Source organism: Pan paniscus, chromosome X, assembly GCF_029289425.2.
Source record: "Pan paniscus chromosome X, NHGRI_mPanPan1-v2.0_pri, whole genome shotgun sequence".
Taxonomy (NCBI): domain Eukaryota; kingdom Metazoa; phylum Chordata; class Mammalia; order Primates; family Hominidae; genus Pan; species Pan paniscus.
In genome coordinates, this window is record NC_073272.2 from 80,221,351 (window position 1) to 80,248,483 (window position 27,133).

At 36.8% G+C, this 27,133-nt stretch overlaps 1 protein-coding gene across 2 annotated transcripts in view; it reads right to left on the minus strand.

Moving 5' to 3' along the window:
- The window catches only part of BRWD3 (bromodomain and WD repeat domain containing 3), a 140,016-nt gene that overhangs the window by 104,010 nt on the left and 8,873 nt on the right, over positions 1–27,133 (minus strand). For both annotated transcript variants that reach the window (XM_008978138.4, XM_003824424.5), the window contains exons 5-6: positions 19,665–19,815; positions 17,894–17,992 (exon numbers count right to left, since the gene is read on the minus strand). In XM_008978138.4, the coding sequence (XP_008976386.1) occupies positions 17,894–17,992; positions 19,665–19,815 (250 nt within the window). The remainder of the gene's footprint in view (positions 1–17,893; positions 17,993–19,664; positions 19,816–27,133) is intronic.

The following is a 27,133-nucleotide window of genomic DNA, read 5'->3' on the forward strand; positions in this document are numbered from 1 at the left end:
GCATCTGCCTAACCTTCTCCAAAGAGTAAATTCCTTCACAGCAACAACTGCCCTGAACACTTTGGAAAATGCTTTACATATATTTGGTGTTCACGTATTTGCTGAATCGAATAAAACTTACTTCTAGAAAGTTAAGTAATATTATCATTCAACCTTCTAACACCATTGATAAATATAAATGCCATAGAGTAAGTTCTATAGGAAATGTTAATCAACTCTGTAATTCTCTTATGACTTGCAAGATATCATTTCTGATTCCCCCTGCCTCTCTATACCTTGCCTTCTTAGTTTCTCATATATATTTTTGTTATATCCTGACCCACCTTTATTGAAATGCTGATGGTTCCTTCAGATTTTTTTTTTTTTGAGACAGGGTCTTGCTCTGTCACCCAGGCTGCAGTGTACTGGCACATTGGCTCACTGCAGCCTCAACCTCTTGAGCTCCAGAGATCTTACCTCAGCTTCCCGAGTTTCTGGGACTACAGCTGCGTGCCACCATGCCCAGCTAATTTTCTTCCAGGTTCCTTCAGATTCTATCCAGGTCTCTCTTCTCCATCCTCACAGTCCCTGAGTGATCTTACCTACTCACATACTAATTACTGCCAATCTTTATCTGTAACCTCTATTTTCAACCTTAGCTCCAGGCCTACATTTTCAACTACCTAATGGACAACCATCCCATCTTACCTGGATGTGTCATAAAGGAAGATTTCCCAAATCAAGTTTATTAGCCTTCAATCACAAGTTTTCTATAATCTCCCTTTCCTCAACTTTGGGACTAACAGATTATTTTTTATTCTTCCTCTTTTATGTCCTGTATCCAACCAAACTGTATTATTAATCCCACCTCCAAAATCTTGCTTGAATCAATCCAATTACCTCCATTTCTATCACTGCCATCTCCACATTCATTTTCTGTCTATATCTATAGTAACAGTCTTGCCTCTGGTTTCCCTACCTGCCTCTCCAGTTTCTCTCCTCTCCAGTTTATCCTATACTCTATGTGTTACCTTTTCAAAATAAAATTCTCATCATATGATTTTCCTATTCAAAAACATCCAATGATTCCTCAATTATCAATAGGATAAAATCTAAACTCATTATTCATGTAGACCAGGGGCTGGCAAACTAAGGACCATGGACCAAATGTAACCCACCATCTTTTTGTACATGCAATTTTATTGGAAAACAGCCATGCTCATTCATTTACATATTATCTATGGCTGTTTTCACAGCAACAGAGTTGAGTAATTGCAACTGAGACCAAATGTTCCAGAAAGCCAAAAACATTTACTATCTGGCCCTTTACACAAAAAATTTGCAGACTCCTGGCATAGAGGATGTAGAATAATTGGGCCCCTACCTCCCTTTCCAGTCTCAACTCCCATCACAAACTCTAAGCCTTTGTTATGTCAAACAGGGTATTCTCCTCTTAATAAAACCACTACTTATTTTTCAAGGGGCTTTACTTGACACAATTGGGGTCGAGAGTATATTGAATAAAATGATGGCTTTTTACCAATTCCTATCATATTATCTCATGTCTTATTTAAAACACATACAAACCTATGATTGTAACAGAAATAAGAGGATGGAAACTACTTGGGAAAGTGACAGCAAATATGTGTATTGTAAAGATTGCAGAACACTTAAAATAGCTGAGAAGAGGTTCTATCATGACAACTAAAAAACACCTTTTACTTTGGCAGGATACTTTTGTGCAAAGAGCACTAGATTTGAAGTCAAAGCACTTAGGTCTAATACTTAAGTTTGGATATTAGAGTCCCAGTATCGTTGCATATGAGCTACATAGTCTTTTCATAAAGATAACACAAACACTGAATTTTTAATCTGAGTCACTATTATCATTACCAATATTATCAGCATCTGTGATCCAATACCATAATTACAAATTATATTTTCATAACATTTTAAAGCTTATAAAGTATTCACAGACATCTCATTTGAGTTCACAGTAGTCTTGTGAGATTTGAAGGCAAGTTTCTTCCCTTTGTAAATAAAGAAATTAAGGCCCAAAGAAACTAAGTGTGCTGCCTAACATCACAGAGTCAAAAAATAGCAGAGGCTCAGTCTAGGTCTCCTGATTCTAGTTTAATAGTCTTCCCACTTTTCAATGTTGTCTATTTAATGACATTTTACAAAATGTAATCTGCTGTGAGCCTGCAATAAGAAATAATTTAACAGCAAAAATTATACATAATATCCCTCGATCTTACCTCCACCTGAGAGACAACACCATTAGCAAAGGCTCTGGCTTCAACTAAATTTGGTTCTACTGAAAAGCTCATCAAGATCCAAAGAGTATTCCAAGATGGTCACATCAGAGTTATTAGACCACTAACTAGTCCAGTCATTATTTACATTAGAAAAAAAAGTTTGTATTACAACTATTTCACACAGGCATGAAACTTCAAACCGATGTCAGAAAAATGTTTCTAGGCTAAAATAAAGGATTTTCAACTCAACAGACTAAGAACATTCAGGAAAGTCCTTAAGTAAAATTAATAACAAAATGTTATATATTGACCACTGCTTTTGAAGTATTTATAAGACTACATGTTAAAGAGTCAAAATCTATCCAGGACTGAAAGAGTGAATATCAGCTAGGACTGAAAAAAGAAAAAAGCAACCATGCAATTAATCAGGCTTGGGAGGACAGACATAGATAAAACCAGCAGCAAAATTAACAGGAAACATTGTTTTTCCCAAGGTCATGTGGCAGTTGTAAAATATCATGAAGACTCCTTCTTGAGTGATTACTGCTTTCTTACCAACAATGTCCCCGGACCCGCTTTGCTATTTTCACTTATTACCAGAGGGAGATACCCAGTTCCTAAACTGTCCTTGCTTCATGATGGTACCCGATCCGTAGTTAATTCCCACTTGTTCCAATTTGCCTCAGTTAACAGCTACCAATCTAGAACTGATCCTGGCTTCCATCAGACCCTCCTCAGAATACTTTAATGTAAACCAAACTTTACAAAAAGTACTTCCCTCATCCCTCTTATCCAGAGGCCTTTCATTGTTACTTGGGAGTTTACTCGCTCACTATACATAAATACATCTGATTTTCTCAGACTACAGGCTAATTCTTAGTGGTCCTTAGTTGATTATGCTTAAACAAAAAAAAATGCATTTTGAATTATCGTACAGATTCAGCAGTTTCCTATCAAGAAAAGCACTCTTAAGACCCCCCCCCCCGAAAAACCTCCTGAGCCTAAACCAGAAAATCACTAACCACGACAGAATTTTACTCCCAAGAAAGATGAGTAACTCACTGAATTCTGTTTATTATCACAGGAAATATTCTGATCAATAATGCTAAGAGATATAGGACTTAACCAAAGCCAGGTAATCATATCTGCTGGGAAAGAGTTTATCATCAAATTGGCACCAAGTTCAGATAAAACTAGAAGTATACAAATTGGTGGTATTATTATTTTTTTTTTTTTTTGAGACAGGGTCTCACTCTGTCACCCTGACTGGAGTGCAATGGCATGAACACAGCTCACTGCAGCCTCAACCTCCTTGGCTCAAGTGATCCTACTGCCTCAGACTCCTAAGTAGCTGGGACTATAGGCACACAGCACCACACCTGGCTAATTTTTTACTGTTTAATTTTTGTAGAGACAGGGTCTCACCATGCTGCCCAGGCTAGTCTCGAACTCCCGGGCTCAAGTGATCCTCCAGCACTGGCTCCCAAACTGTTGGGATTACAGGCACAAGCCACCATGGCCGGCCTTTGATTTTTTTAATACAAATGAATAACATAACTCTTGGGCAATTTTATCTGTTACCTGCAATCATTAAAGTTATACATAGTATATATGAAATCCTTATGTAATTTTCTAATTTTTTTAGTTTTTTATTTTTTGGTTAGAGGTGGGATCCCACTTTGTTGCCCAGGCTGGTCTTAAATTCCTGGGCTAAATGGGTCCTCCATCCTAGGCCTCCCAAAGTGCTAGATGACAGGCTTCAGCCATCACACATAGCCTAAGTTTTAAATTTTAATATAAATTATATAAAAATAGATTGTTTCCAATTTTTCAATAAATGGCATTGAAAGAGAAACCAAATTATTTTGGCCATAGGTCAAGCTAACTTCATAAACATAGTAGCCACATTTCAGCTACTACAAGGTAAGAAATAAGATCTTATTGTGTTTTAAGCTTTAAAAAACTCAAGAGTTGAAAAGTGCCTTGTTACCAAGTCTTTGGAAAATAGAAAATCTAGCTATTTTAAAGAATAATAATCTCAATCCAACTTTAGTAGGCCAGAATTTTGGGGGCTAGGACAAAAACATTATTACCAAAATAATGTTCAAATATGATGCTTATAAGATTAAGAAAATCCTGTAACCAACTTCAAGACAAAGTTTTAAACTTCTAAGAAACAGTAGCTGCACATCTACCTCAATTTTAAGTCAAGAATATGGAGGTGCAGTGGGGGATGAAGCAAGGAGAGGAGTGCCTTCAGCAAAAGACTAAGACTGAATCAAAAATAGTACAAGGCTCAGCCAATAACTACTGACCAAATATAGTCTTAAAGCTGTACAGACATAGGGCAGAAAGGACTACTGTTCATAGATCAGGCTTCTTGTACCATACCTATCATCATCAATATCCTAATCTTCAAATACAAAGAGTTTTTCAGAAAACAAGCTGTACGTAATTAAGCAGAGCTAAAATAACCTTGGATTCGTATTTTCTCTTTTACAAAAAAATAACCTGGTCAACATTAGTTTTATTTTTAAAAAATTTGGCCAGGCACGGTGGCTCACACCTGTCATTCCAGCACTTTGAGAGGCCAAGGCAGGTGGATCACTTGAGGTCAGGAGTTTGAGACCAGCCCAGCCAACATGGTGACACCCTGTCTCTACTAAAAACACAAAAATTAGCTGAGCGTGGTGGTGCACATCTGTAATCCCAGCTACTTGGCAGGTTGAGGCATGAGAATTGCTTGAACTTGGGAGGTGGAGTTTGCAGTCAGCCAAGATGGTGCCATTGCACTCCAGCCAGGGCAATAGAGCAAGACTCCATCTCAAAAACAAACAATTTAATTAGAAAACAGAACGTGGTCGGGCACGGTGGCTCATGCCTGCAATCCCAGCACTTTGGAAGGCCGAGGCAGGTGAATCAACTGAGGTCAGGAGTTCAAGACCAGCTTGGTCAACATGGTGAAACCCCATCTCTACTAAAAATACAAAAAATTAGCTGGGCGTGGTGGCGCATGCCTGCAATCCCAGCTACTCAGGAGGCTAAGGCAGGAGAATCGCTTGAACCCAGGAGGTGGAGGTTGCAGTGAGTCAAGATTGTGCCACTGCACTCCAGCCTGGGCAACAAGGGAGAAATTCTGTCTCAAAAAAAAAAGAAAGAAAATAGAATGTATGCAATCCTCTGATTGGTTAAAGTGTAGTAAGCATATTAGTTTCTATTAAGTAGAGAGGACAATAATAGACTAAGAAAATACTGCCAAAAACACTGGAAAGTGGCCAGGTGGAGCGGTTCATGCCTGTAATCCCAACACTTTGGGAAGCAAAGCAGATCTCTTGAGGCCAGAAGTTCGAGACCAGCCTGGGCAACCCTGTCTCTACAAAAAAAATAAAAAAATTAGCCAGGCATGGCGGTACATGCCTGTAGTCCCAGCTAGTTTTTGGTAAAGCTTCGTTGGGGGTTTCCTAAAAAAACTCCAACAACTAAACAGATTAATATAGACTAAAATCTTGAAAGAAGCCACAAAAGCGACAAAAATGAATATGAATAAAATGTGTTAATTCTAGTAAAATTACAAAGGTATAGAATTACTTCTTTCATGGATTTGGTTCTATGGATCAAATTATGTCTCTAAAACCTTAACCAGCAATAGTAAAAGTATACAGTCTCCAAAGTTGATGCCAATCACATCTCATAACACCAATCCACAGTAAAACTTAAATAACACTAATAAGTTCTACAGGCTATTGATATTCATATTCATGGCCATTGAACATCTTTTTGCTAGGGTAATATTAAGTGAAATATGGCAAAGAAATATTATTTACAATTCCTTTCAGGCTTTCTGCAAAGTTCACTTATATAATTTGGAATGATAAACATCCCAAATCTTTATTTTTTTTAAATCCTCTCCTAAACTTTTTAACTTAATTTGGTTAATATACACAGAAGTTTCAGACTGCCTTTTCCTCCAACTAAACAAACCTGGCACTGTTTTACCTCTTCCCTTTGTGAAGCATAAAGTTCTATCTCTATAAAGTACTGAGTTAAACATATAGAACAAATATCAAAAGATTAATACTTTGGTGTATACTGAAAGAAAAATCTAAAGGAATAATAATGAGGAAAGAAAAAACATGTTCATACTAGGATTAAATGGAGAAAATACTTTTTTCATTATATTTTATATAATAAAATAAGCCCTCATATGATAAAATCTGTTTCATTTTTTAAAAAGATACTAAATTATTAATCCTAATATTACTACAATACTGATTTCAGAAATGGATATAAGGGGCTAGAAACACATATAGGCTATATAAAACCATAAACACATCTTAAAAGGATACTTCAGTTTCCATGTGGCAACAATCATAGCACTTCCATCTATTTAATATTTAGTGAGCACTTACAATGTGGAAAATACAAAAGATGGAGTTTATATTCCAGTTTAATTACTTGCAGGTGTGACAAGAATCTCTTGATCTTCTCCAGGTATATAAAAGTAATGGCTTCAGAAGCAACTCACTTCAGGCACAATTATGAGAGTACAAAGAGGAGGAAGGTGGTAAGTAGAGTGAGGCAGGCCACAAAAAGCAAAACCTAGCAAAAGTATGATACATAGGCAAGATATAGGAACTACATAAAATTAGAGAGGGTGACAAATATTCCTGGCAGAAACCCAGTCACCTCAGCCAGATAAACAGTTTAAATTAGACTACTTTCTTTCCATTTACATTTACATATAAACAAGAGATAGATTCCTCACCTCCAAGTGAATTCTGGCATGAAGAGTGACATATAACGACACAATGGCCAATAAGTCAAGAGTCAATCAATGCTAAATAAAAGCTTAGAGCAACACGTAAATATTAATTTGGCTTTAGAATTAATGCAAGGGTCCTGAGCTGTATACAGTGTAAATTACAAGCTTACTATATAAATTACAGGATATTGCTATATGCCAATTGTACTAAAGATAAAAAACAAAAATTTTTTTTTTTGCAGTTGCAAGATTTAATAGAGTGAAAACAGAGCTCCCATAAAATGGGAGGGGACCCAAAGGGGGTTGCTGTTGCTGGCTCGAATGCCTGGGTATATCCCGATCACTGTCCCTCCCCCTGTGCTCTCAGGCGATAGATGAGTGGCTATTTCTTTATCTTCTGTTTATGCCTAATTAGGATTTGAGTGAGCTATTTTTACTACCTGATTGGTCGCGTGTGAGCTAAGTTGCAAGCCCCTTGTTTAAAGGTGGATGTGGTCACCTTCCCAGCTAGGCTTAGGGATTCTTAGTCGGCCTGGGAAATCCAGCTAGTCCTGTCTCTCAGTCCCCTCTCTCAACAAGAAAACCCAAGTGCTGTTGGGGAGGTTGGCCGATGACTGCTCTAACTGCTTCCTGCTGAACTGGGGCATAGTAGGGGTCGTGCAGTTGAGATTTCCTCGGGAAAAAAATGTTTAAAAATACAGTCTTATTTGCATCATACCCTTGCCTCAGTTTAGAAATATAAGCATGCATACAAAAATCAGTAGCATTTCTATATGCCAACAGAGCACAATATGAAAAGGAAATCAAGAAAGTAATCCCATTTAGTATAGCTATAAATAAAATAAAATACCTAGGAATAAACCTAACCAAAGAAGCGAAAGATCTCTACAATGAAAACTATAAAACACTGATGAAAGAAATTGAAGAAGATACAAAAAAAGGAAAGATATTCCATATTCATGAATTATAAGAATCATTATTGTTAAAATGTCCATTCTACTCAAAGTAATCTACAGATTCAACGCAATCCCGATCAAAATACCAATGACATTCTTCACAGAAATAGAAGAAATAACCCTAAAATGTATATGGAACCACAAAAGACCCAGAATAGATGACACCATCCTGAGCAAAAATAATAAAACTGGAGAAATCACTTACCTGACTTCAAATTATACTACAGGGCTATTGTACCCAAAAACAGTATGGTACTGGCATAAAAACAGAAACATAGGCCAATGGAACAGATTAGAGAACTGAGAAATAAATCCATATGTCTTAAGTGAACTGATTTTCAACAAAGGTCCCAAGAACACATATTGGAAAAAGGACAATCTCTTCAATAAATGGTGCTAGGAAAATTGGATACCCATATGCAGAAGAATGAAATGAGACCCCCTATCTCTCGCCATATACAAGAATCAAATCAAAATGGGTTGAAGACTTAAATTTAAGACCTCAACCTATGAAACCACTAAAAGAAAACATCGGTGAAACTCTCCAGGACATTGGACTGGGTAAGGATTTCTGATTTCTTGACTAATACCCCAAAAGCACAGGCAACCACAGCAAAAAAAGTTTGTGCACAACAAAGGAAACAATCAACAAAATGAAAAGACAACCCAAAGAATGAGAAAAAATATTTACAAAGTATTCATCTGACAAAGGATCAATAACCAGAATATAGCCAGGCACAGTGACTCACGCCTGTAATTCCAATACTTTTGGGAGGCAGAGGTGGGAGGATCACTTGAGGCCAGGAGTTTGAAACCAGACTGGGTAACACAGTGAGACCCTATCTCTACAAAAATATATATATTTTAATTATCCAGAAGTGGTGGTGCATGCTTATAGTTCCAGCTAATCAGGAAGCCGAGGCAGGAAGCTCACTAGGAGTTCGTGGCTGCAGTGAGCTATGGTTGAACCAGTGCACTCCAACCTCGATGACAGAATAAGGCAAGACCCTATTTAAAAATAAATAAATAAATAAAAATAACCAGAATGTAAAAGGAGCTCAAACTCAATAGAAAAAAAAAATCTAATAATCCAATTTAAAAATGGGCAAAAGATCTGAATAGACATTTCTCAAAAGAAAATATACAAATGGCAAACAGGCATATGAAAAGGTGCTCAACATCATGGATCATCAGAGAAATGCAAATCAAAACTATGAGGGCCGGGTGCAGTGGCTCATGCCTGTAATTCCAGCACTTTGGGAGGCAGAGGCAGGCAAATCACCTGAGGTCAGGAATCTAAGACCAGCCTGGCCAACATGGTGAAACCCCATCTCTACCAAAAAATACAAAAATTAGCCAGGCATAGTAGTGCACACCTGTAGTCCCAGCTACCAGGAGGCTGAGGTGAAAGAATCACTTGAACCCGGGAGGCAGAGGTTGCAGTGAGATGAGATCGCACCACTGCACTCCAGCCTGGGTGACAGAGTGAGACCCTGTCTAAAAAAAAAAAAAAAAATCCAAAAGACATGCAATAATAAATGCTGGTGAGGTTTTGGAGAAAAGGGAACCCTTGTACACTCTTGGTGGAAATGTAAATCAGTATAGCCACTACGGTTAACAGTATGGAAGCTCCTCAAAGAACTAAAAATAGGACTACCATATAATTCAGTGATCCTACTGCTAGGTATATACCCAAAAGAAAGCAAAACAGTATATTGAAGAGATATCTGCACTCCCATGTCTATTGCAGTACTATTCACAGTAGCCAAGATTTTGAAGTAACCTAAGTATCCAACACCAGACAACTAGACAAAGAAAATGTGGTATTTATATACAATGGAATACTATTCAGACATAAAAAAGAATGAGATCCTGTCATTTATAACAACATGGATAGAACTGGAGAACGTTATATTAAGTGAAATAAGCCAAGCACAGAAAGACAAACTTTACATGTTCTCACTCATTTGTAGGAGCTAAAAATTAAAACAATTAAACTCATGGAAATAGCAGAATGATGGTTACCAGAGGCTGGGAAGGATAGTGGGAAAGAGGGGGGAAGTGGGAATGGTTAATGCATAAAAAAATATAGTTAGATAGAATGAGTAAGATCTAGTATTTGATAGTACAACAGGGTGATTAGAGTCAAGAATAATTTATTGTACATTTTTAAATAACTAAAAATATAATTGGAATGTCTGTATAACACAAAGAAAGGCTAAATGTTTGAGGTGATGGGCACCTCATTTACCTTCAGGTGATTATTACACATTGTATCCCTGTACAAAATATCTCACATACCCAACAAATATACACATCTACTATGTACCTATAAAAACTAGAAATTGATTATCAGTCTCAAATGAATGAGCCATCCTGCTACGATTTCTAGGTATTTTTATAAAAACTGTTTAGATTATGATAATTAGGAAAATTCCTAAAATTGTTACCATGATGGATAGTATCAACAATACTAGTTCTTCAAATAAACATTAAACACACTTTTTTTTATTTTAAGTTCTGGGATACATGTGCAGAACGTGCAGGTTTGTTACATAGGTAAATATGTACCATGGTGGTTTGCTGCACTTAACCCGTCACCTAGGTATTGAGTCCCACATGCATTAGCTATTTCTCCTGATGCTTTCCCTTCCCTCACCCCCACAAGAGGCCCTGGTGTGTGTTGTTCCCCCACCCTGTGTCCGTATGTTCTCATTTTTCAGCTCCCACTTATGAGTGAGAACATGCAGTGTTTGGTTTTCTGTTCCTGTGTTAGTTTGCTGAGGATGATAGCTTCCAGCTTCATCCATGTCCCTGCAAAGGACGTGATCCCATTCCTTTTATATGGCTGCATAGTATTCCATGGTGTATATGTACCTTTTCTTTATCCTGCCTATCATTGATGGGCATTTGGGTTGGTTCCATGTCTTTGCTATTGTGAATAGTGCTGCAATAAACATATGTGTGCCTGTATTTTTAAAATAGAATGATTTGTATTCCTTCGGGTATATACCCAGAAATGGGATTGCTGGGTCAAATGGTATTTCTGGTTCTAGAACCTTGAGGAATCATCACAGTCTTCCACCATGGTTGAACTAAAACATACTTTTAAAACTACTTCTGTACTCACAAGCCAGCTCAGCAGCAGAACTGTCTGTGTGAAATTTTAACTTCAAATTCTAGTGTAACTATGGCAAAGTTCCTAAAATGAATATTAATCTTTAAAATGATGAAGAAATAGTAATAGGTGATAGTGTAAGACCTCAAACAATACCACAAATATTAATTACATATGCCTCAGAATTTCCTTGAGTGGCATTAAGTATTAACACTATTTTGAATTTAGCTCAATTTTCTTCTTCTGATTTAATTTTGGTACAATACAAAACCAATTTGATTAGTCAAGCATACAGCTAATGAAATGGCATGACTGGCACTTAGAACTAAAATAATGTAAATATCACAGATATTTTTGCTTTTGCCATAAGAAATCTAGAAATTCACCCATGGTAAATGTAAGTACACATGTATTTTAAAGTGTTACAGTAGTTAGTGTGGAGAATAGAATCTGGGAATTAACTCTCAAATTCCTTCCTTATGCTCCCTTACCTTCATTTCATTAAGCTACTAAATAACTTTTTTGATTAACTATACGAACGACGGAAACATTTGAATAAATACTCCAACATAATGCAAAGTCCAGATAAGGTCAGAATTTTATTGTTTTTGGCCAAAGTCTGTTGTAAAACTTTCATAGAAAAGAACTGGCACAATTCAATCTTTAAAGTGAGTCGCTAAAATCAAGATATGAACAGCTAAAAGTAGTTTCTAAGGATAAAAATAGGAAACTTAAAAATCAGGCCAGGTGCAGTAGTTCACACGTATAATCCTAGCACTTTGGGAGGCCAAGGCAGGCAGATGACCTGGGATCTGGAGTTTGAGACCAGCCTAGCCAACATGGCAAAACCCTGTCTCTACTAAAAACACAAAAAAGTTAGCCAGGCATGGTGGCAGGAGCCTGTAATCCCAGTTACTTGGGAGGTTGAGGCAGGAGAATCACTTGAACCCAGAAGCGGGGGTTGCAGTGAGCCAAGATAGTGCCACTGCACTCCAGCCTGTGCGACAGTGCAAGACTCTGTCTCAAAAGAAGAAAAAAGAAAATCAAATTTGTAAAATAAGTAAATTAATTATCAAATTATGCACCTATCCAGAGTAGCTTACCTGTTCCCATATTACTCTAGATCCACACTATGCAATATAGTGGCCACTAGCCACATGTGGTTGCTGAATGTCAAATTACTTAAAATTAAATAAAATAAATATTTAATTTCTCAGTTGCAATCATCTCCATCGTCACAGAAGGTTCTACTGGGTAGCACTGTTTTATATAAAATACCAGTTAAAATATGCCCTGAAAAATTACTGATATAATTCCAAATATAATGGGCAGAATGAAAAGAGGGACATGTCCATTTATTATACAAATTCTATGCATAGTGGCAAGAGAAGGGAACATCCTCAAACTGAAAAAAGGGCATTTATCATTATACTTAATGGTGAAAGATGATCTGTTTTCACCCTATGATCAGGTACAAGGCAAACCTGTACACTCTCACCCTTTTAATTTGCCTATATATATATATATGGAGTCTTGCTCTGTTGCCCAGGCTGGAATGCAGTCAGTCGTGCAATTTTGGCTCACAGCGACCTCCACCTCCAAGGTTCAAGTGATTCTCCTGCCTCAGCCTCCCAAGTAGCTAGGATTACAGGCATGCACCACCAAGCCAAGCTAATTTTTATATTTTTAGTAGAGAGGGGGTTTCACCATGTTAGCCAACCTGGTCTCAAACTCCTGACCTGATGTGCCCGTCCTGGCCTCCCAAAGTGCTGGAATTACAGGTGTAAGCCACAGCGCCCAGCCTAATCCACCATGCCCGGCCTAATCCACCATTGTAGTAAAGGCACTAGCAGCTCAATAATTTAAGAAAAAGAAATAGAAGGCACACAAAATCAGAAAGGAAAAAGTAAACCTGTCTTTATTTGCAGACAACAGGGTTATCTATATAAAGAATCCCAAAGAATCTCAAGGGAAAAAAGTCATTAAATCTAGTAAGTAAATGTACTGAGGTCAATATACAGAAAAACAAAACAAAACAAAAAGAAAAAAAAAAAACATTTCTATCTACTAGCAACAAACTGAAAATCAAAAATCTTAAAAATACAAATTAAAACTAAATAAAAACCATAAAATCCTTAGGGAAAATTTTCACAATAGATGTGTTAAGACCTGAACACTGAAAACTACAAAACGCTGCTATGAGAAATTAAAGATTTACAAAAATAAAGAGCTATACTACGTTCCTGGATTAGAAGGCTCAATGCTGTGAAGATGTCAGTTATTCTAAAATGTCTCTATACATTCAGTGCAATCCCAAGCAAAAACCCAGTACCTTCTTTTTGGGGAAATTGAGAAGCTGATTCTAAAATTTAGGTGGAAATGCTAAGGAACAGAAAAACCAAAACAATTTTTTGAAAATGAGAGCAAAGTTGGAAGACTCAGATAGCACAGAGTCCAGAAAGACTCATACATACATGGTTAAATGCTTTTTGACAAATGTGCCACGATAATCCAATGGGGAAAAGGATGGCCTTTTCAACAAATGATACTGGAATTAGACACCCATATGCAAAAAAAAAAAAAAAATGAATTCAATCTAAACCACACACCTGATATAAAAATTAAAATGATCAAAAATCTAAATATACAACAAAACTATAAAACTTCTAGAATATAAGAGAAAATCTCTGTGAGCATGAGTTAGGCAAAGATGTATTTGAACACAAAAAGTACAATCTTAAAGACAAAACTGATAAATTAGACTTCAGCAAAAATTTCTGTTCTTTGAAAGACACTGGTAGGCCGGGCGCGGTGGCTCACGCCTGTAATCCCAGCACTTTGGGAGGCCGAGGCAGGCGGATCATGAGGTCAGGAGATCGAGACCATCCTGACTAGCACGGTGAAACCCTGTCTCTACTAAAAATACAAAAAATTAGCTGGGCGTGGTGGCGGGCGCTTGTAGTCCCAGCTACTCGGGAGGCTGAGGCAGGAGAATGGCGTGAACCCAGGAGGCGGAGCTTGCAGTGAGCCGAGACTGCGCCACTGCACTCCAGCCTGGGTGACAGAGCGAGACTCTGTCTCAAAATTAAATAAATAAATAAAGACACTGGTAATAAAATAGGGCCAGGGACAGTGGCTCATGCTTGTAATCCCAGGGGGAGGCCGAGGCAGGTGATTGCTTCAGCCCAGGAGTTTGAGACCAGCCTGGGCAACAAAGCTAGACCCCATCTCAATTTAAAAAGATGGGGGCGGGGAGGGGAGGAGACAACTGCACATTGAGAGAAAATATTTGCAAAAGACAAAGGATTTGTACCCAAAATATATAAAGAACTCTCAAAACTCAATAATAAAAAAACGCAAACAACTCAATTTTAAAAATGGGTGAATACTTCACTAAAGATCTACAGACTGGCAAATACGCACATGAAAAGATACCAACTGACAGTATCAGAAGCTGGTGAGAATGTGGGACACAACTAGAAATCTCATATATTGCTGATGGGAATACAACATATAATAGCTACTTTCACAACAGTTCGGCAGTTTCTTATAAAGTTAAAGTTGTATTTAACATATGATCCAACAACTGTACTACCTATTTACCCAAAGAAATGAAGAAAGATATTCATGCAAAGACCTGTACATGAATATTTATAATAGCTTTATCCATAATAGGCAAAATTATTGAACAGATTATGGTAAATTCATAGAATGGAATGCTACTTGGTAATAAAAAGAAATGAACTACTGACACATGAAATGACATGCATGAATTTCAAAAGCACTGGTCTAAGTGAAATCAGACAGACATAAAAGGCTACTTACTACCCGATTTAATTTAGATGACATTTTAAATAACATGAAGTATAGTCAGTCACAGAAAGATTAGTGGTTTCCAGGGGTTGAGCAAACGATACTGAGGCTGATAAAAATGTTCCATATTTTTATTGTGGTGGTGGTTACACAAAAATGTATACAATTTGTCAAAACTTATTGAACTGCACACTTAAAAAGACAGCCTTTTATGTCAATAATATCCTAATACAGTTGACTTAAAAAAAGTACCATGGCTAATACTCTATCTTTGGAGCTCTCTAGGTATAAATCTGTCATACCAAGAAAATATGGTGACATCTGACCATGAATATGACAGATAGTCTATTTAGAAGACAAGCAATGTAACTTAGGCCAATCAAATAACTTCTCTGAGCTTTGGGTTTCTCTGCTGCAAACAGAAGGGTTTACAACCAAGTTCCCCAAATCTGTTCCCAGGAACTTACAGGATCTTTAGATCTGTTTCCAGGATCTTAATAGATATTCTGGAAAGAGTTTCCATGCTTAATTTTTTTTTTTTTTTTTTTTTTTTTGAGACGGAGTCTCGCTCTGTCGCCCAGGCTGGAGTGCAGTGGCGCGATCTCGGTTCACTGCAAGCTCCGCCTCCCGGGTTCACGCCATTCTCCTGCCTCAGCCTCTTCAGTAGCTGGGACTACAGGCGCATGCCACCACGCCCAGCTAATTTTTCGTATTTTTTAGTAGAGACGGGGTTTCACCATGTTAGCCAGGATGGTCTCGATCTCCTGACCTCGTGATCCACCCGCCTCGGCCTCCCAAAGTGCTGGGATTACAGGCGTGAGCCACCCCGCCTGGCCTCCATGCTTAAATTACTTGGGAAATGCTCCCTATAAGGTGAGCAATGCATTTTAACATATGAAAAGCTACGAAAAGTCCACCATTCATTTAACTTTTCCCCATTTTTAAAAAGCTGTTTGCCACATTTACTTGACCATGAAACTCCTTTTTTTTTTTTTTTCCGAAAAACAGTGTCAATTCTTTATAGTTCTAAGATTCAACAGAACTTTCAAGAGGATATACCAGGCAGGCGTGGTGGCTCACACCCATAATCCCAGCACTCTGGGAGACCAAGGCAGGTGGATCAGTTGAGGCCAGGAGTTCAAGACCAGCCTGGCCATCATGATGAAGCCCCATCTCTACTAAAAATACAAAATACAAAAATTAGTCGGATGTGGTGGTGCATGCCTGTAATCCCAGCTACTCAGGGGCTGAGGCAGAAGAATCGCTTGAACGAGGGAGGGGGGAGGTTGCAGTGAGCAGAGATTGTGCCGATGCACTCTAGCCTGAGTGACAAGAGACAACAGTGAGACTCTGTCTCAAAAAAAAAAAAAAAAAAAAGATATACCTTCATGATTAAATTTTGTTTAGATTGGCAACCTATAAAACTGATTGGTTTGAAAGTAGCTATAGAGAACTATGACCCACAAAGAGAAAACTGCCTCAAATCACAAACTGGAAAGATTTCATATCCATCTTAGTGAGTTTTTGTCAGGCTTTGAATTCTAAATAACTTAAACTTAAGCATCTTGAGTACCAGGTACTACATGAAAATACATCATGATCGAATTGCCTCTGTTCTAAAAGCTCCTCCCCAAATAACATGCCAGATTTAAAATGAATTTAAAAACATCAATGCCAGGGCCATGACAATTCCTAAGCAATTACTAAAAGAATAACAAACAGATTCAAATCAGTGTAAAGAGTTTATTTTACAAAACCAGCAGAAGTTTGAAAGTATATGCTTAGTTAAAAGAAAAAAAAAGCGAGAGAAGGGAAGAAGGGATAAAGAAAGCCTGTAAACCTAATATTGTAATGGTTGCTCTTCAGCATTTCACATGTGACCCATGAAGCATAACACACTACAAAATAATGTTGACAGTATAGCTAAAAATACTGTATTTTGAAAATAAGTAAATGCATGAATAACAAAAGTTAATTCAATATATTAATTATGACTAAAGCTTTAAGGCAAAGTGAACACTGGAAAATTCTGGTGGATAAACAAACAACTCTTGAAAAAAAAAAAGTTAGCAATACCATGTTCAATGAGACTCAACTTTTCCAAGTAACATCCAAGCTATGGAAAAGTATTTTTAGCAATATACTTCAGAGTATCCAATTTCCCTGAATAAGTCCTATGTATGTCTAATCAATGATTTTGTCTAAATATATCTTAAAAAATATTTCTAACTTCAATTTACTTAACCTCTGAGGCTAAACTACATAAGCTTAATGTATAAGAAGTATTCCTTTTAAAAAAGTATTCATATTTTTCTATCTGAAATTCATCCCTTTCAAATTATAGGCATATTCTGTAGGCACTATATATAAAATAATGTAATTTTTTAGAAGAGCGAGAAAGTAATGGAGCAGAGGAGCAATTACTCACCCAGCACCTTGGTTTTGCACATACTTTGTGAGGGCGAACTTTAATATAAATAGTTTTGTATCTAGATCTCTTTGGGAACCACTACTAGTATTTCTTCATAATGGTCTGGCCAGAGATGTCCCAAGAATAATTTGAATGAGACGTGAATTTCATTAAACTGGAACCAAGAAAGGTGACTTTTTGTCTTAATACAGACATATAAAAATGTATAACATCATTATAATTTTGGAAAACAACACATATAAATAATGTACTTTTGTTTGGGAAACTCAGCACATAGACATGTAAATAGACAACCATATGGCTAAAAACGTCTATACTATATTAAAAAAGAAGTTTCTGCTAAGAAAGAAGTGAAATGAAATGAAATAAAGAAAACAAAGATCACCTTTTATAAAACATTGTATTTGCTTTAAGTAAAAATGTTTAAAAAATCTGGACTAGCCATGAAACTCCTCAGGAATGTAAACAGTTTGTTTATGCTTCCAATTTAATTTTGGTACCTATTTTTGTCTTCCTAATGAGTTCAGGAAGGAAAGAATCAACAATCTGTTTATAACACACAGGTATATTACTCACCCACATTTGGAGGTTTCACATAATTTACAGGTAGTTCTGGAGGTCTGCCTCTATGCAGAGCCGCAAAAGCAGACCCATTCCATAGTGTACTCTTACAGTCTATATAAAAAGAACAAAGGTTGCTAAGGAATAGAGCAGTTTTTTTTTTTTAACCAGGTCTCAGAAGCAAATGTCTGATTTTAATTTCATTTGTTGGAATACATTTTTAATTATTAAACCAAAATGAAAATAATAGGCATATATTTGAACATGTTATAAACTAAATTTATAACTGGTAACCACCCAACACCTTAACATATCATCTGGATATTTTATTTCTAAGCTAGTCTTGAACTAAAGCTTTTTTTATGCACATATTTGAATCTTATATAAATATGTCACAGATTAATAAGCTTTAAAGTTTACATCAGTTCTTCTTGATCTTTAGGCTTACACGTCTATTCATATAAAACCGTATAAGCAAGGATATAACTATAGCACAAGTATGCCAGGGAAAATTCAGGCATATTTATACTTGGGTACATGTTCGTATTATGAAATACTTGCCAGTTGTGTCATAACAGATAACAGCACTGCATATCAGATGGTAACTGATTATAAATAGCTGTGTTTTTTTCTCTTTCATGTTTAAGTCAAAAAATGTAAGGAAATATTAAATATTACTAATAACTTGGCTTTAAAACAAAAACCCAAAAGCTCTCTTGAAAGTTTCCAAATAAACTCAATTAAGAATTTCCTTAAATTATAAAATGAGATGCTTAAAATCTGGTATCATTACACAACTATTTATCTTGGAGAATTAGGATTTTTAAAAATAGTATGCTAATTAAACAAAACATAGAAATAAATGGGCTGCTATACCTTAAGTATTTATTACTCCAATAGGCATCTTTAATGCCTAATTTTACATTTTTATGTTTATCAAATACCACTTTATATGTTTGACATATATGGAGGTTCCAGGTAAAACTTGGGAAAAATCTGTAAAACACTGAAAATCAGCTGAGTAGAAAAGCTTATTTAACAATTACTGAGGCCCGGCGCAGTGGTTTACGCCTGTAATCCCAGCACTTTGGGAGGCTGAGGCAGGCGGATCACGAGGTCAAGAGATCGAGACCATCCTGGCCAACATGGTGAAACCCTGTCTGTACTAAAAATACAAAAATTAGCTGGGCGAGGTGGCACGCGCCTGTAGTCCCAGCTACTCAGGAGGCTGAGGCAGGAGAATTGCTTGAACCTGGGAGGCGGAGGTTGCGGTGAGCCGAGATCGCGCCACTGCACTCCAGCCTGGTGACAGAGCAAGACTCTGTCTCAAAAAAAAAAAAAAAAAAAAAAATTACTGATGGGTTGATATTTTTGCTTAAATATGTTCAAATATTAAAATTGTATATATAATTTTGATTTACCTGTTATGAAAAGTACAATATCATTAGGATGACATTATCAAAACTAATAAAGAGTAAGAACATTATAATGAAAGAATATTGTAAGTATTTATACTGTATTAATCAAAGGAGGAATCTTTTGAGATCTCTATTCCATGATTACAAAGGTATTTTATATTCTTTACCTATATATATTCACTTTTACACAAAAGGACTCCTTTTTAGGTCTCTAAAAATTTACTTGTACACTAAGAAAACAAAAACAACATTGGCAAGATAAGAAAAACTAGTATTTAGAAAAGCATGGGAACATTTACTCAATCTAAAAATAAGCTACACTCCACTCCTTCCTCTGATATCACAGTCCTAAATTCTGAAAATCTCACCTTTGGCATCCCGTAGCAGAGACTGCCGACCAACACCTAATAATGTCTGTACCCCAGGAACACTCTGAGGGATCTCTTTATCTAGTAAAGGACCAATTCTCTCACAAATTTTAAGGAGGTAGTCTGGAGGAATGTGTGCATTTGCTGCCACCTAAAAAAGTATAAATAAAACACAGGAAAAACATTTATTTGGTTTAAAAATATAAATCTATTCCACTACTAAATTGTTCCATTCATTATAGAGCAAAGTACAGTTTTAAAATATGGAATCAGGCCTGGGCGCGATGGCTCACGCCTGTAATCCCAAAACTTTGGGAGGCTGAGGCAGGTAGATCACTTGAGGTCAGAAATTCGAGACCAGCCTGGCCAACATGGTGAAACCCCATCTCTACTAAAAATACAAAATTAGCCAGGCGTGGTGCTGCACGCCTGTAATCCCAGTTACTCAGGAGGCTGAGGCAGGAGAATCACTTGAACCCAGGAGGTGGAGGTTGCAGTGAGCCAAGATTGTGCCACTGTACTCCCGTCTGGGCAATACAGCGAGACTCTGACTCAAAAAAAGAAATAAAAAAAATAAAAATAAATAAAATATGGAATCAGAGCCGGGTGCAGTAGCTCAGGCAGATAATCCCAGCACTTTTAGAGGCCGAGGCAGGCGGATGGCTTGAGCCCAGGAGTTTGATACCAGCCTGGGCCACACAACAAAACCCCATCTCTACAAAAAATACAAAAATTAGCTGGGTATGGTGGCTGTACCTCTAGTCTCAGCTATTCGGGAGGTTGAGGTGAAAGGATCACTTGAGCCCCAGAGGCAGAGGTTGCAGTGAGCTGAGATTGCACCACCACACTCCAGCCTGGGAGAACGAGAGAGACCTCGACTCAAAAAAATAAAAATAAATAAAAAATATATATATATATCTCTGTATGTATGTGTATAGATATATATTTTCCATATATATATTCCATATACATATGGAATCAGGAAGAGAAATTTTTAAATATTTAATAATTGACCAAATTTAAGAAACAGTCACAAAATCAGCACATTTAAATGATATGACAACATTTACATGGCATGGCACTCTAATATACATTTAAATGTCTTGATCAAGTCATTTGCTTAGCTGTTAATCTTATGAAATAAGTGTTACAAAGCAACTAACATGCCAAAATCAAAAAAGCACACAGGTGATGAGTAAACTCTCTATTACTTGAGTCATTCAGTAGTGACGAACTGATCCAAAATCAGAAGACCTAGATTCTATACAAATGATAAGAATACAAGTGAAAGGTATTACTTGCACCAAACCCACAACCAATAAAGCAAAACTGTTTTTCCTATTAAAGTTAACTTGTTTCCAAAAGGGTATAAAACTAACAATGTTATAAATACTATGCTTTAAATAACTCAGCTATGTAGCCAAAATTCCTTGAAACAAAAACTTGTTTTTAAAAAAACAAGTAAAATTCTGGACATTAGATACCATATATAGATAAGAATGAAACTATAAAACAACAAAAATCGTGTTGCATTTTTAATCTAAGCTAATGTACAAATCCCTGAGGTGTTTCATAAATACTTCATTGTTAAAACAATAAAAAGAAAAACCAGAATATTAAAAACCTTTAGATAAAGTGAACGTCTACATCCTCATCTTGAAACAGGTCCTAAAATCTACTTCTGGCTACAATGTCGATTTTTATAAGTGCTATAATTGTGTATATATATACACACACACACGTGTATATATACACACATATATACATATATGTGTGTATATTCAGTGGTATATACACATATGTATATATACATGTATATGTATGTGTATATGTATAGATACCTATGTGTATCTATACATGTATGTGTATATATGTATATGTATGTATACATATACATATATATGTGTGTATATATATGCCATTGAATAGGACACACATCAATACTATTACCACCAGGTCAATCAAGAACAATAGGCTGGGAACGGTGGCTCATGCCTGTAATCCCAGCACTTTGGGAGGCAAAGGTAGGAGAATCACTTGAGCCCTGCAGTTCGAGATCAGCCTGGGCAACATAGCGAGATCTCATCCCTACAAAAAATGTAAAAATTATGGTTCTGAATGAAAATAAGTGAAAAAAAAAGAACAACAACAAAAAATATTAGCCAGGCATGGTGGCACGCCTGTAGTCCCAGCTACTCGGGAGACTGCAGTGGGAGGATTGCTTGAGCCCACGACGTCAAGGCTGCAGTGAACTGTGTTCATGTCACTGCACTCCAGCCCGTGGGTGACCCTGTCTCCAAAAACAAAGAACAACAATAAACACAAAAGAATAATTTTCTAACGCATCTCTGGTGATCACCATGAGAGAAGATATTTTGTGTGTTTTCTTCAATGATGTATTCCTTGCATCCAAAAAAGTGTTGGGCATAAAGCAGGACTAAATAAATATTTGTTGAATAAATGAATAAAAATCAAAATAAAGTCTAACTATAATCAATGTTTTTGTTTTTTTTTTTTTTGAGTCGGCGTCTCGCTCTGTCGCCCAGACTATAATGCAGTGGTGCGATCTCGGCTCACTGCAACCTCCGCCTCCTGGGTTCAAGTCATTCTCCTGCCTCAGCCTCCCGAGTAGCTGGGATTACAGGCGCAAGCCACCATGTCCAGCTAATTTCTGTATTTTTAGTAGAGACGGGGTTTCACCATGTTGGCCAGGCTGGTCTCGAACTCCTGACCTCGTGATCCACCCGCCTCAGCCTCCCAAAGTGCTGGGATTACAGGCATGAGCCACCGCGCCCAACCTAATCAATGTTATTGTAAGAATTCCTGGAGGAAAAATCTCAAATTCTCGTATCAGGATGCCTTTTTTGTTTTCCTAGGAAACACAGGTCAAAGAACCACAGTCCAACATGTATTCAGAATTCTGGTAACATGAGTGAATCACCTGTGATTATTTTTGTTTTAAATTATATCCTGCTATATATCTTTGGTAAGTTCCTTCAAAAAAAACAATTTGAATCTACCAAAATAATTGAAGCCTGTGCAACTGTCATGATGCTCCGGAAGAATGGTAATCAGATTATTTCAGATTTGCATCTCCAGGGTTTAGCATCAGGACAGAGGATTAAGTAAATTCTTTCCATTAATTCTCACATCTTTAGTTTTTCTTCCAAGCAAACAACTATACAGAGCTATGTTTCAGAAAAATATAGAGGTAATATTAAAGTCAATGCAGCTGATGATTCAATCTAAAAAATACTTCATGGCTGGGAACGGTGGCTCATGCCTGTAATCCCAGTACTTTGGGAGGCCGAGGAGGGAGGATTGCTTGAAGCTAGGAGTTCGAGACTCGCCTGGTAAACATAGCACCACCCTCATCTCTACAAAAAATAAAAATAAAAATAAGAATAAATCATTTCCTATCATCTACAGAGTGATATCCTAAAATCCTAGTTTATAATTCATACCCTGCACATTAAGGCATTTCCTAAATATGACTACATGCAAATATAATTAGTACCCTTAAAATATGTATCTGGAAAAAAAGTCTTAAGGTGCTGCATATTAACAACTATAACAGCTTATTCCTTTTTTCCCAAAACTGTCTTAGATAAACTGGGCTTCTGTTATCAGCCATTATTTTTTCATCAAGTAAATGCTGTAAGAGGGCTTTTACATAGAGTAGTAGTTGACATTTTTACTGGTAATTATTTTTTTTAATCCTCTGGACCAACTCAAGATATTCAGTTGTTACATAAAAACTTCACTTAACTACCCTAGAAATACAACATATTTAGCATATACAATCCAGAAAATGGGAGTTCTATAATTAGAATTTTTAGAGTTACCCTCCTATAGAAAGAAAATTTGTTGGAGTTACATCTTAAACTGATATCTTAAGCTCCCTGGCTATTGCATTTTATAGAAACAATGATGTTTGATTTTCAGCTAATTATATAAAAAGTTTTATCAATCACTCAGTAATAATTCAAAAATACAGAATCATTAATGGTTACAAATGAGGTCTATATATTCAGCAAATACAACTTACTCCTAACTATCCCTTTAAAGACTTGTACAATAAACAAGTTTGACTTTCACTCTATACAATAGAAAATTGCTCGATTTCTAAGCAGTTACATTGAAAAAGTCCTTTGCTCTAAAATCAATAAAAATTTGATTATATGGCCGGGTGCGGTGGCTCACGCCTGTCATCTCAGCACATTGGGAGGCCGAGGCGGATGGATCACAGGGTCAGAAGATGGAGACCATCCTGGCTAACACGGTGAAACCCCATCTCTACTAAAAATACAAAAAATTAGCTGGGCATGGTTGTAGGCGCCTGTAGTCCCAGCTCCTCGGGAGGCTGAGGCAGGAGAATCACTTGAACCCGGGAGGCAGAGGTTGCAGTGAGCCGAGATCACGCCACTGCACTCCAGACTGGGCGACAGAGCGAGACTCCACCTCAAAAAAATAAATTAAATAAATAAATAAATAAATAAAATATGATTGTAACACTAGAGAAACAGATTTGATCAAAATAATGGCAATAACAATCTTTTGAGTTTAAACATGCTAGTTTCTCCTTCAAACCACATTAGCAGGCTTCCAAACTATATCGATGTAGTTCTTAAAATGTTTCTTCTAAATCAAACTTTAGGTCTTATAAGGGTAGTTAACTGCTTACTTGAATCTATTTGCTTTTCATTAAAGCTGGAAATTTTTAAAGGTGATCTTTTCAAAGTAAGAACTCTTACCTACCCTGAATAGTTTTTTTTTACATTTTTAAATAAATCTATATTGTTATATCATAGCCTATAAAATTCATGTCTTAATATTATAAACCACTCTTTTTGTTTAAAGCTCAAACATTCTAATTTCAGTCATTTAACTACATTTATCTCTCTGGAATATAATGGCTGACTTGGAACAGTTAAGTGCTCTGAGGCCTGCAGAAGAAAAACATTCTATATAAACAAAGTTTAAGTGTATAATACGGGAAAAAAAAAAAGAGTATAATATGAGGCTGGGTGTGGTGGCTCACGCCTGTAATCTCAGCACTTGAGAGACAGAGGTGGGAAGATCACTTGAGGCCAAGAGTTCAAGACCATCCTGGGCAACATAGTGAGACCTCCATCTCTACCAAAAAAGTTTTTGTTAAGAGTATAATTCAAACTTCTATATTATTCTATAAAACAGCTCTAAAAGTTAAATTATAGAATCTCTGAAATGTAAGGATCCCTATGTATAATCAACCTAACCCCACACCTTACAGAAGAGAAAACAGATCCAGAAGTAAAGTGCTTTGTCCAATTGTTACAAAGAAAAAATACAGGAATCTGGGTTTCTCTGCCCACTCCTCTTTCTACTACTGTCCTCTTAAGGCAGCTGAAAAATTATAATGATAGAAATCATTAACACAAAGCTGCAAAGCAATGAAAACTGTAAATCTGAATAAACTGAAAGACATTAAATTAACCCTAGATTATAAACCTTCTTGATAGTTAGACTGGCTGACCTGAAGAGCAAATCTAATAACTGAATTACCATACTTCAGAATCATTATGACAACTGAGAAAACCAGAAAACTCACGGAGATGATACTATTCATCATAATTAGTTAAAAGAAATCCAGCTGGGCACTGAATAAAATGTAAAAGGTAGCGAATCTCAGGAGGCCAGGACTGCACCAGGAGCTACATTCTAAATACTAACTTTCAAACACCAAAAATATTTGTTTACCCTGGCTTTTAAAAATAATAGTATCAGACAAGTAACTCTAAAAAACAAATATAGCAGAGAATACGCTATTTGTTTTCCAAGACCATGGCTACAGAAGTTAAATGAAGAAGCAAACTGGGATTGCATGCTCAAAAGGTAAAATGTAACATTTTGCCTGGGTCTGATTGGTTGATTGATTTAGAGGACAGAACAGGCATATACAAAAGTTAGTCATGTAATCTTTTGCTCTTTAGGGATAGAAAACAAAATGGATTTTGAAAAATACAGCAAAGCTTTATATCAATGTAAGTGTACTACAGAGATTAACAGGGTACTTTGAAGTCTGAGAGCCTGGAACTAAAATTTACTAGCTGTTACTCTTTTTTGGCAGTATGATCCAGTAGAGAGACTGATCTGAATCTTTGCAGCATCCCCAGTTACTACTTATATGACCTTAGGCAAAGTTTCTTAGCCTCTCTGAGCCTGAACTTCCTCATCTGTAAAACAGTAATGATAACTATCTCCTAAAGTTCGGTTAGGACAAAGACAGTCATCCACTCATGCATTCATTCAGCCATTTAAAGTATAGGAAAGCAATGGAAAGAAGATTAAATTGCTGCCCTAAGGGAACCCATAGTCTTAGAGGAGCAAACAAAATAGTAAATAGAAACAAATTAAGCTGCAAGTGCCCAGAGGTCAGTACAGAGAACTAAGGAAGCAAAGAAGTAAGGTACACCTAAATTTTGCCTAGAGGTTTAAGGGTTCATGTCCAGTTTCACCCTTGAAAAATATATGAAAAGTTCACAAGACAGAAAGGGAAAGGAGGGCATTCCAAGCAAAGAGAAAGGCACCCCAACCCAATACAATTTTGCATGGTAACTAGCGCATAATATCTCCTTATTAAGAAGGGCTATTTTTTTTTTTTTTTTTTAATGAAAAACCCCAGGGTACAGTGGCTTAGGTCTGTAATCCTAGGAGGATCACTTGAGCCCAAGAAATCAAGACCAGCCTGGGCAAAAAAAAGTGAGATCCCGTCTTTATAAAAAGTAAAATTATTAGCCAGACATGATGGTGCATGCCTGTAGTCCCAGCTACTCAGAGGCTGAGGTGGGAGGATCGATTGAGCCCAGGAGGTGGAGGCTGCAGTGAGCCATGATCGAGCCACTGCACTCCAGCCTGGGTAACAGAGTGAGATGCTGTCTCAAAAAAAAAAAAATACAAATACAAATACTTGTACAAAAAAAAAAAAAACAAGACTGGAAGAAAACATAAATTAACTGGTTTTTCTCTTTGAACATAAAAGAAAACATAAAAAATTAACTGGGTTTTCTCTTTTTGATGTCTACAATAACCTAAATCAAATGCTGTGTTTTAATGGTTGCTGAATTTGAAAGAGAAGTGAAAAACCGGGCAGGGGAAAAAAAGAAAAAAAAGACAGCAGGCAGGCCTTTCCCTAGTTGCTCTTACAAAATGTTAAAACTTCCTATCACTCACCTTTGAAAATGCTAATCATTACGCATAGCATTTCTTTTTCTTTTTATTAGTTTTAAGATTTCCTCAAGAAAGAGACCACCAGAAGCGACCCTCCTAGGGTCAAGTATTCTCTGGCTTACACTGCCTCAAGAAAGCACTGAAAAGCACTATAACCTGAGGGCAGATGAAATTAAGACAAGGACAGGGGACCCACCCACATTCTAGTAGGTGCTCAGTAGAGAAAGGTCCAACAAAAGAACCCAGTACCAACTAGCAGA